The 11,950-nt window shown below is 34.5% G+C and overlaps 1 protein-coding gene across 6 annotated transcripts; it reads left to right on the forward strand.

Moving 5' to 3' along the window:
- Positions 1–1,140: 1,140 nt before the first annotated feature.
- On the forward strand, positions 1,141–11,673 carry LOC137837215 (uncharacterized). 6 transcript variants are annotated; one of them, XR_011085394.1, is made up of 13 exons: positions 1,162–1,429; positions 2,529–2,721; positions 2,832–2,917; positions 3,207–3,291; positions 4,625–4,703; positions 4,851–4,981; positions 5,071–5,157; positions 5,294–5,412; positions 5,830–5,960; positions 8,947–9,060; positions 9,537–9,660; positions 10,401–10,540; positions 11,318–11,673. XR_011085394.1 is itself a non-coding variant. In XM_068646145.1 (11 exons), exons 1-10 carry the CDS (start codon positions 1,374–1,376, stop codon positions 9,057–9,059), a joined length of 1,080 nt encoding a protein of 359 aa, XP_068502246.1. In that variant the 5' UTR covers positions 1,141–1,373; the 3' UTR covers position 9,060; positions 11,318–11,673. The 6 variants fall into 6 exon arrangements, 2 of the variants coding, with proteins under 2 accessions (XP_068502246.1, XP_068502247.1); XR_011085393.1 differs by lacking the exon at positions 9,537–9,660 and having other exon boundaries at positions 1,141–1,429; XR_011085395.1 differs by lacking the exon at positions 10,401–10,540.
- Positions 11,674–11,950: the final 277 nt, after the last annotated feature.

An 11,950-nucleotide genomic window follows, 5' to 3' on the forward strand; every position in this document is an offset into this window, starting at 1 on the left:
CAACAAGTTGTTTTTCACTTAGTTGAAAAAACACTTTATTTTCTAAAAGGTTTTAAATCACATCAGTTTTAAATTCAACAAATGAGTGTATCACATTCTATTCTACCCAGATCTCTCCCAAACACAACAACAACACTAGCCTTACATCAAACACTTGAATTTGGATTCTACAAAGTACTTGATTACTCTTGATTACTCTTGATCAACAAATATGTTTGAATTATATTAAGCATCATAGCAAACCCAGATTTGAATTTAAATATATTTCACAAATATATCTGATTTGTTGAGATGGAGACATTTAATTCTTTATTTATTTACTAAAATGATAAATTAGTTGTTCAAATTATGTTTTAATAAAAAATAATATTATGCGTAAAAGAATAAAAATAAAAATAAAGAGGAAAGACATATTATTTTTCATTTAATACCTAACAAAATTTCACACGTGAATAGATAATTAAGTTATATAAACATAAAATTAAAATAAAAATAAAGGAAAGAGAGATTATATTTTATCTAATACCCAAATAAATTTGGTCACATCAGGTCTATATAAAAAATAAATTAGGTTATAGAAACATTTCAATAAAAAAAGTAAAGAAAGAAAGATGTTACTTCTATCTCATACCTAAAAAATGTGCTTAGGTTATAGTAACTTCATCTTTTACTCTTCAATTGAAACATTTAAAATTATAAAACCATACAATAAAAATAAAAATAAAAAGCAACACACCAAGGTTTTTGCTTACCCTAATATTGATTGATTTTTATTGGTGTTATCTCTTCTACCTTTCTCTCTCAACCTTTTCCTATATCCATACTATCAAACACATACAAGTTATTTTAATTTTTGTTTCCAAATTTTTTTAAGTTTTATTTTTCAATTTGGTGTTAAAAAAAATAAGGAAAATAAAAAGAGTTTTCACCCTTTTCCAATACATACTCCGTCATAAATGCTAGAATTGAGAAATGTGAATATTTTTTGTTTAAATACAACAAGTGTTAATAAAATAAAAAAAATCCTATATCTTTTTATATATAAGTATAAGTTGAAGATTTTTTTTTATCTTAAATTTGAGTGATTAAGAAATAACTAAATGTAATTTATTTATTTTAAAATTTAAAAATAAACACATTGGAAGGAGGGCCCAAAATTTTACTCAGGGCCCATATCATCGAACGCAAAGGACGAAGCAATGAAACTTGAGGAAGAAGAGAAAACATGAACCTCTCTTCTTGTGTCCGATCGAAGAAACCAGCCATGGATTTGTGTTCGTGATTTGAGTCACGCTACGCTCACTTCGATTTGAATCCCAACACTCTTTACTTTCCCCAACCCATTTTTTTTTTCTCTCCAAGTGCTTCCCACAATGATGTCCCCGAACCGCGTCTCAGAGGATCGGGGCAACCCACCTCATCATTTCAGGTAAATTTTCCTCCTTTTCGAAAAATTTTGCCAAAATCGTTTCTGGGTGTGCCCCACTTTTGCTCTTTTCTTTTTGAATGACTTTGAACGGTTTAATTTTTGAGGCTATTTGCTTGCTGTTCAATTGGGAGTGTGGCTAGGTGCATTGAAGTGTTCCAATGCTTTTACTGTTTCCTAATGTGCTAACTGTTATACGAACTGGGTTGGAGCTAATTGGCCATCTTTTGGATAGTTACTGGAAGCATTGGTATTTTGCGGTGGAGTATCTTTGTGTAGAGGGAAAAATTGAAGTTAGTACTAGAGCAAAGACAATGCTCTCAATGGTTACAATTTAGTCTCTAGCTTGGTTCAGCTTATTTTGACGTAATAGTGGGTTTATTTTATTTTCTTTCTGAGAGCAATTTTGAGAAATAAGTAATTATTTTCAAGAAATAGTCTCTTACTAAATATTTACTGCATACTTGGAGGGAGAGCTTCGCCGCCTGTAGTGATTCTACCGAGCTCGAGCAGAATTGTTTTTAGTGGATGATATGTGCGATCTGTACAGAGAAAAGTAGTATCTTAAATTTAATCCATTAGCATGTGTCAAAGAAGCAATATAAAACTCATTTTTGTCTTCACCTAATTGTTTAAGCTTTTGAGATAGTTATGATAATGTATCTGAGGTTTTAGGATCAAGTGGTCTAGAGCATGATCCTTGTTGTCTCTGTTTGTCTAACTAAAAAGTTGAATTGTAGTACGAGCCAAAGGGAGGTACATGTATTATCCAAGCTTTAGGTGCTAAGAGATCTTGCTTGAAGGGTATTATTAGAGATGTAATACAAAAGCATTCATGTGACTCTACTGATTAACTTAAGCTTTTGTGATAGTTGATTTAGGATAGCGTCTATGGTGGTTGACTGATTATACTGTTTTATTGATCACGTGTTGTGGCATTCTGCTTTTAGTGGTTTTGCATAAGACTTTCTCAGTGACATTCTACTATACCAAACTGGTTAGCGTTTGTGTCCTAATTTGAATATTTATAGAGGAGGGTTGTCTGTTGAAATTTTTAACTTCACTAGCTCTTATTGGGCTGATTGTACATTTCAATTTGTAGACAGACACCCTTGCAGATAATCCATATTGTTGCGAATTTCATGAGGATATGGTCAATATACTCCATGTACCGCTACTTCGTGCAGACTGGTGCTTCTGTTGTTCTTTTTCTGTTTGCCTGCCTGGCTCCAGCGTCCATCCTATTTTTGATTTTGCAGAAGCCTTGGAAGGGCAGACCCCTTTCTAATACGCAGGTGAATTTAATTTTTAATCTCTGCAAAGAATAAACTAAGAAAAAAGCATTGAATTTCATTAAAGGTTATCATGAAAGCACATTCCTTACTAGTACCATCTGTCTTTTCAGGTTGTTCCGTCTATAATAAATGGTGGTATAACAGCACTGTATCTGGTCTTGTGGGGAAAGGGACTGAAATCTTGTGGACCAGCTAGGTTGGTTTTATATTCTGAAAGAAAATTGGAGTAGATAACTTTAATGTGTCAAGTGCCAAGTCTTAATTGCTTCGAGTTGTGTGACATTATGGCTGAGGCTCATTAATTTAAATCACTGATTCCAATTTGTCATAAAGTCCAATTGAATCATTGATGTCGTCCAACCATTTTATAGCTATTTCTTGATCATATTAGTATTGAGGTGTTGATGGTGCTTTGATTTTAATGCGAACATTATTTTTATTGCTAAATCAACTCAATATAATTATTCTTATTCTTATTAATTTAGAGCAATATTGGCTGAGTATTCTGGTGCTGTTCTTGGAGTACTTTCGGCAGTGTTATATGGCAGGAGAGCTCATTTGTGGAAAAAGGTAACCCTTTACAGATCCTCATGTTGTTAGGTATACTATACAAGTTACACCATGAAACCATGTTCTCAATTCAATTCTGATATGACATTTTTATTCTTTTCTTTTTCCTCTCATTCATTGTATATGAACTAGCAATGCTATTATAAATATGAGGACCTAAGAGATGGGAATCAAGCTCTTCAATTCATTTTCTATTCTTTTGTATTCATCTCAAGTTGGTATCAGAGTGGGTTGACCCTGCTCTGCTAGTTTTGCGGTTGTCCAGTCTCCGCTGCTGTTGTACAGTAAACACCTATCTGGTTCGTCTCATTGAGGTACAATGATTCCACTGTGTTTTATTGCTATCTGTTGTCATCTACTGTCTGTCGCAGTCTGTTGTCGTCTGCTACTATCTGTCACCATTTGCCACCATTTGCTGCCGTTGTCTCCTGCCATCTGCCACCGTCCATTGTTGTCGCCTAACCATTTTTCTCCTACAACCACCAGATCTACTGTGTCTTGCCGTGTGACGTCCAACACTCCTGGTCACGTCCTTTGACTCTTTGCCATGTGCCGCCACATGCAACTTCATTGCTTACTGCAGCTCGGTGCGTGAAAGCCACGTGCCACCTTCCCCACAACGGAGCAACTCTGCATCTCCACCACAATGGTCACTGGATCTCCTTGTCCTTGTTTTGACCCCTGTTTCTCCGATTTCAGCCTTGGTTGAGAGGCTTATCTCTCCTTTGTCTCTCAGGCTTTATCCTCTCTCTTGTACTCTTCCTCCACTACCATTTGCTATCTTTTACAGTTTGCATTGGCTGTGGTATGTAGAAGTGTTGTTGTTTCTGACTATTGCTACTCAATATATTTTTGAGAGAGATTCAAGTTGCTGGTAATTATTGGTTTGCTACTATGAGTGTTGGTGTTGGATATTGGATTTGTGAAGGAACAAAGGTCAAATACAGTTAACTTTTTGAGATTGGTCTAGGATGAAGGGTCTTAAATCCTATTATGTTTCTTGCTAAAAATGCATTAAAAAATGGGGAAGAAATCATAATTTTACCCACAAAAAATCTCGAAACAACATTGCAGGAATGAAAAAGGTTTTTGAAGCTTATCATGGTATTGCCACTATAGCATATGAATTTCTGCTCTATATTTTGAATCCCACATAAGCCCAGGGTTGCTATACTCAGCTTCGTATGGATCACTATTGACTACTATGATCTAAGCCCAGGCTGTACTATAATATATTAAATAATGTGATTTGTTGTTGGTTGTGTGATTAACGTGTTTGAAAAATGAGTAGGATTGTCTCTAATCCAGTGTATACTTTCTTATTTTGGACCAGATAGGTGGCCTAGTTGCCATGCTGGCATCTTTATACCTGTTATCAGAAGGATGGGCTACAGCAACGTATTCTCCATTCTATATCCTACTCAAACTGTTCTTTGTATCTTAAATTCACAAAGTTTTCTTCTAAAATATCTTTTCTTCCAAGTACTCTTTTCTTCTCTGTCAAGTGTTTCATACCTTTCATCTTTTTTACGAGTGTTGTAAACTTAACCAGAATTTACCTTGGGAAGATAGAGATAGTTCTGAGTCTCAGAATGAACCAGTTTTGGGCCTGAAGTTAATGTTAATACCTATAATTGCTGGTATTCTATCTGCACTGAGGAGAGTGATTGCTCGGCGTGTTTCAATCAAGGTACATTTGTGCAGTTAGCACTTCATACTTTGAGTTTGGTGCAAGGTGCTTTGTGTGTGTCCATAACCCAGAACAATTTTTTCTTTCAGAATCAACTTAAAAGGCGGCTGCATGCTTTAACTATTGCTTCTGCAACATGTTTTATGTTTCCTATTGCCATGTGGGACGTGATCATAGTGAGTTCTGTTATTTTCACTTTAAGGTTATATTAGATAGGGTTATGTCTTCTGTGGAATTCTTATACTGTTTGTAGTTTTGGCTTGTTTGACATTTGGCAATTTTTGTTTCTCACTCCTCTTTCTGGTCCTTCAGGGCTCATCATCCGAATCTGATAACAGTAAAAAGTTGCCGTTCTCTGCTTGGGCCTTCTTCAGCACTATTCTATTTGGAAACATTGTGATATTCTACGCTGACAGTATTGCAGAGGAGAGGTATGTCATGAATGATGTTAATCTTGCCATGAGTAAAGGCTAAGCAAGTACTAGGAAGGTGCTAATGCATTTTGAAATTGGGTTTCATATGCTCTTTAGATTATCAGAGAAGGTTCTATAAAATAGCTTTTAACTAATGGCATTGCAGCAGTAGTATTCATCTCATCCTCATTGGAAAGTATTATTCAATTTTTAGTTTTATGAAATTATAAATCCTTTTGTGTAGAAAACAATTAATTGACATCTGTCTGACTTCATTAAATGACTATGAAAAAAGGTGCAAATCTAAAATTGATCTGGTATGCTCTGAATTATATTTGGATTTTGAAGTTCTGTGTTGTAAATAATATAATGGATGGCATTTGGAACATTTTGAATGTTGTGAAGTAGCTCATGATTCATACTCTCCTTTTGTAGATTGCACATGGTTTTCTCCTCACCAAGGCATTTAGCAGCAGCTGGTGCATGCATCATCATAATGGAGAATGTGTACAAGATGGATTTTTCTCTTGCAGGATTCACAATATGCTGCTTAATATTAGGTTTTGGTATGTTTAGCAGTTCATTTTTAATATTAATGTTCTCTTTAAATTTGTTTTTTCATGGATTGTTTTTCAAACTGAACTTGTAGATGATAATTCTTTGTCAAACCTTTCTAAGTTATTTTTTTTTGTATGTTAGTATTGCAATTTGATTTTCAGAGAAATATTTTAGAATTAACCACTTAAGTGCAGTAACTAGATAGTAAATACTAAGATACTCTACGTGTAGTAGTTAAAAGTTCTATGTATACTCATGGGACCTGTATTCAATTCCCTCCTAAGGCACTATGATGTTAACAATAAATACTAAGGCACTATGATGTATGTGAAAAAATGTGTAGGCAGTAAGCAATAATTATGGAATTACTTTTCTTGATCTCAAAAAGAAACAATACGTTGGTATTTAAAGGAAAAAAAAAATGAAATCCTAATAAAAGGAAATAAATCTCCTGACATGAAGCCTCTAAATTTGGTACCAAATAAACTTCAAATCCCAATTCCTTAATTTTTGGGATTTCTTGCAAACAAATCTATATATATTATCCAATCAATCTATATTTATTGTACAGTAAATGTGCAATATTTACATCCAATCAATCTCCTGACATGAAGCCTCTAAATTTGGTACCAAATAAACTTCAAATCCCAATTCCTTAATTTTTGGGATTTCTTGCAAACAAATCTATATATATTATCCAATCAATCTATATTTATTGTACAGTAAATGTGCAATATTTACATCCATATTTCAACACCCCTCAAGCCGAGGAATAAATGTCCTCCATTCCCAGCTTGGTTATGAGATTATGGAAGTCTGAGGTATTGACTCCTCTTGTCAGCACATCAGCCACCTGTTGCTTGGACGGAATGTATGACATGCATTCTAAACCTTCCTCTAAATTTTCCTTAATGAAGTGTCTATCTATTCCTATATGTTTTGTTCTGTCATGCTTAATGGGATCATGTGCAATGTCTATTACTGACTTATTATCACAGTAGAGCTTCATCGATCCCTCCAAATTAATCTTAAAGTCGTCTAAGATAATTTTTAGCTATAATAAACTCACATAGCCCTTGTGCATGGACCTGAATTCTGATTCCACAAATGACCTTGCCACGACATTCTATTTTTTGCTTCTCTATGTCACTAAGTTCCCACCTAGGAAAGTACAATATCCAGTTGTCGATCTTCTATCAACAAGAGAACCTGCATAATCTGCATCAGTTTAGGCTTCAAGAGTCAGTCTTCCATTTCTTTTGAACAGTATTCCTTTTCCAGGGCTTCCCTTCAAGTAATGTAGAATTCTATAAAACTTGAAGATGAGTTTCCTTCGGTTCATGCATAAGCTAACTGATGACACTCACTGAATGAGCAATGTCGTGAGTGAGCCTAGTATATTAATTTTCCAACCAGTCTTTGATACATCTTTTTGTCTACTGTTGATTCCTCTTCAGCCTTACGTACCTCGTGATTGGGTTCCATTGGAGTTGACAATGGTTTGCACCCATTTTTCCTAGTTTCTATTCTACTATTTAATCAGTTATAGATTTTTGTTGAGATATGAAAATTCCTTGAATAGAGTAGGCTACCTGCAGATCAAGGTCATTTGGAGAGTTGAGAGTGTTCTCAGTTTCTGGTTCAATTTTGTTTGTAGTTTTAGGTTCAGAACTTGAATTGGATTCACGGACTTGCCTTGGGTGGTGTTAAGCAAGTGCCTATTTTCCTCTTTGTGACTCCATTCTGTTGGGGAGTATACACAGTCACGAATAATCCCTTTGGATTGAAAAGAAGTAGACACAATTTGGTTGAAATAATCCCTAGCATTGTTAGACTTAAATCTTTTTATGTTGACCCCAGATTTATTTTGAATCATTGAATGAAAAATGGGAATAGCAATGCTCATGTCAGATTCTTGATTAAGCAAATAGAGCCAAGTAACCCTCCATAGCGCAATAATCAAGAAAGATTACTAATCAATGTGCCCCCAGAGATATTAGGTATAGTAGATGGTCCCCATATATCACTATGGATTAATTGGAAACTTGTGAGCTTCTATTGTTGCTAATGGGAAAAGATACTCGAGTGTATTTAGCGAATTCACAAGCCTCACAATGCAGGTTTCAGGTATCTAGATTTTCAAATAAAAGGGGAAACATAATTTTGAAAACAAAAACTGATGGATGTCCTAAGCGATAGTGGTATAACCAAATAGTGTCTTTAAAAGAAACAATACATTAGTATTAAAAGGAAAAACGAAACCTAATAAAAGGAATTAAATCTCCTGAAATAAAGGAAATAAATCTCTAGACATAAGAACACTAATTCTGGAGCAAATATGCTAAATAAACTCCTATTCCCAATCCCTTAATTCTAGGAATTTCTCACAAATAAATCTATATTTATTATCCAATCAATCTATATTTATTGTACAGTAAATGTGCAATATTTACACCCATATTTCAACAATGTACTCTGTAGTTTTTTGTTACAAGTTCTCTCACTTTTAGTAAAAGTACTTGATGATGTAAAGTGCTTATAGCTCACTCTGACAAAGATGAGTTTTTAGCCAGTCTTTGATGATCGGTCCATATGCAATAACACTCCTGATGACCCATTCTTGAGATAGGACTGCAAAATAGAAAAAGTGAATGAGAAAACATCTCCCAACTCTTCAATGCAGTTTTCATATCTTAATAGATTTTGGACAAGAAATTGATTGCCAAGTGGCATTAACTTGTTTAGAAAATTGTCTTGGAAAGTAAAAAGTGAGAAGGAAATCAAACTGACCGTAACTTGGCTTCTCAGATTCTGTATACATTGGTTTCATCCCCTGGAATTTAAATGAAGTCTATATACATTGGTTTTTTTATTGCCTTTTCTTACTAGTAATAACCTGATTTTATAGGAATCTAATTTTTTTAAGGATTTTTTGTTTCTGTTCTTCTCTTTTAGTAGTTAATCTTAAATGCTCAATGTAATGGAATTATGTAGGAATATATGAAGCAACTTCATTGGAGCGCAATAGAAAAGATTCCATTCGAAATTCAGATTCATCAATTAGAGAATTTGATGATCCAATCCAGATGTCAGCCCTACCTACTTGATGTATGTGTATTTTATTCCTTCAACTTCTTATTATGAAATGTGAATTTATTGCCAATTGTTTGCTTGGTCCATGTTTATCAGTGGGTGCGTATCTGTCTTGAGCTTCTTCTTAATTCATTTGACAGCAATTTTTTATGATGAGTGTATCAATATTGTGCTACTGATTCTAACATGGGGTGAGGCTGATTACCAGTTTTTGTAATATCTGTTTATGTCTGTTTAATGTTCAATGCGAGCAATAATCATATAAACAACTAAAAATATATAGGCACATAAGTTAGAATATTAATAATTGATAGAGAACAAGAAATATGCATGATAGAAATTGGTATAGAGGAGCGTTAGCAGCACACTTTCTAACAATTTATCTAATATACTTCACTATTGGGTTGAAATTTATTAAAACTATACGATCAGTACAGTCATTAAATGGGAAGTGATACCCACCAAAATTTGTAATATCCAATAAATTTCAGCCAACTTACAGAATGGAAGTTCCTTACAATGGAAGCAGATTCTATGGAGATGTATGCAACCTAAAGTTTTACAGAGCATAAATGAAAAATGAACAGAAATGGATGAGAGAGATTGAATCCATAGGTGCGCTCTCTCTCCTCCAATTGTATAATATATGCTAACTGAATTCCCATACAAAATCTTTCATCTGCAAATTCATGTTCTTGACTCGCATGAGCCTACTCCTTTCCACCATTTTAGCTTTGACTGTCATGTGGCCATTACTAACCAACTCTTCCACCGTGTCTCCCGAAGTAGCATTTGTTATGATTCCCCCTCCATTACAACCAACCTTGCCCTGAAGGTTGAATTGGGGATAAACCTTTGCTAAGACAGTGATGTAACATTAGAACTGTCCAATCCTTCCCATTGAACTAAGTATTGTTGTATCTGTTGGTTTCTAAGAATAGTGACACGAGATTACAGTAGGTTGAATCACAGCATTTTGTTCATTAGAAGTGATAGGTAGAGGCACATAAGGATGATGTGTTCTCCATGACAAGGCTTAAGTTGAGATACATGAAATACAGAATGGATTTTGGTTGAAGGTGGTAACAAAAGCTTATAACCTGACCAACTCTCTATGGTGGGAAAAGGACCAAAGTAACTGAAGCTTAACTTTTTTAAAAAGGCACAGAATGGTGCCTATAAGGCTGCAGTTTCACCAAAACTTATCGCCTATTTGAAATGCCACATGCTTCCTCCTTTGATCAGCATACTTTTATTTGTATCTGCTGGGCTCTGAAGATTAGTCTTTACTTTCCCCAGTATAATATCTCTAGAAATCAATTGTTCTTGAACTGATTTCGGATCTGAATTATCAGGGACATATCTCACCAATTGATGAGGGTCTCTACCATACATAGCCTTGAATGGAGTCATGCCTATGCTTGTGTTGTACGAAGTGTTATACCAAAATTCATCCCAAGGATGTAGTTTGGCTCATTCTTGAGGAGCATCAAAGGTAAAACATCTGACATACATCTTTAAGCATTTGTTTGGAGCTTCAGACTGCCCATCTGATTGAGGATGATAGACTGTTGACGTTCTTAAAGTTCTGCCACTTAATTTCAGTAGGTGCTGCCAAAACTGACTAGTCAAGACCTTATCTGTATTAGAAACTATGGATTTAGGGATCGCGTGCAACTTCACCACCATTTGCTTGAAAGATTTTGCCACCTGTTTACTAGTATAGTCAGCTTTTAAAGTGTGAAGTGAGCATACTTGGATAGCCTGTCAATGACCATATACCTCAAATACTTGGGTTAATCTCAATACCAAGTTTGGAAACACTACTCAGCCAAGTGCAATGTTAACAAAGTCGAATTCTCAAGGAACTGGAAATACTTCTTGGATACCAGATTCTATTGCAAGCTTTCATGTGACTAGTGAACCACAAAATATCAAACAACCTAATCAGTTTTTATAGTTCAAATCAGATATTCATAGGCAATGATGAAGGTTTAAGTATTTATGGTGCTGATAATTGAGAGGTGATGCGGATAATCTTAAGACCAATGCTAGCTACCCTCCCTTTCAAATACTGTCATTGGTTGAAATTGATTGAAAACCTTCAATTTTGGTGGGTCCTAGGTTTCATTCAATGACTCTCTTGATTTAAACTAATAAAAGAAAGAGTTAGAGGTACTAGCATTCTGTAATTTTAATGACATCGTCTGTGTTCAGTATTGGTACCAAAAATATGGACTGTGCTGACTTATAGTATCATTTTGTGTACTAGTTGTTGCAGGCAAGATGTTATCTGTTGTGAAGATGTGTTTTGTTGTCCACGTTTTGGAAGCTCCAGCATCTAGTTTGCTACACCAAATTCTTGATGATTGATCTTATCTTTGTGGGGTTGAGAATCAATTTTGACCTACCAAGTTCATTATTTTGCTTCCTACAAGATCATTACTAGTCTGGTAGTTTTTCTGTGTAGTTTAGGAGTAATTTTGAATCATGAAAAAAGCAGCAGCATTGTTCCTGGTCGTTGTAGATGTTCTTTGAATCTTGTCATAATTGAATCACCCACATAAGCTAACTAACTACACATTGTAATGAAATTATGAATATGCCAAACTGTTGATTTTTCCTGTATATCATTTTCCTTCTTTCTCTCTGTATATCTTGTTTTCTTAAAAGCGTGTTTAGATTGGGGAGGATTTGACAAAGTGGATTTAGAGTGATTTCAAAGGAAAGTGTGAAGAAAGTGAGGTTGTTTATGTTAGAGTGAATTTGCGATGAAAGTTTATTGAAATTTGTGAATGATATGATGGTTGTGAGAGGATTTTTAATTTTTTTAAAATATGTAAAAATGTAAATTTACAAATTTACTCTTGTCTTTAAAAATATTTAAATAATAAAATATTTAGTT

Source organism: Phaseolus vulgaris, chromosome 4 (assembly GCF_000499845.2).
Source record: "Phaseolus vulgaris cultivar G19833 chromosome 4, P. vulgaris v2.0, whole genome shotgun sequence".
In the NCBI taxonomy this organism is placed as follows: domain Eukaryota; kingdom Viridiplantae; phylum Streptophyta; class Magnoliopsida; order Fabales; family Fabaceae; genus Phaseolus; species Phaseolus vulgaris.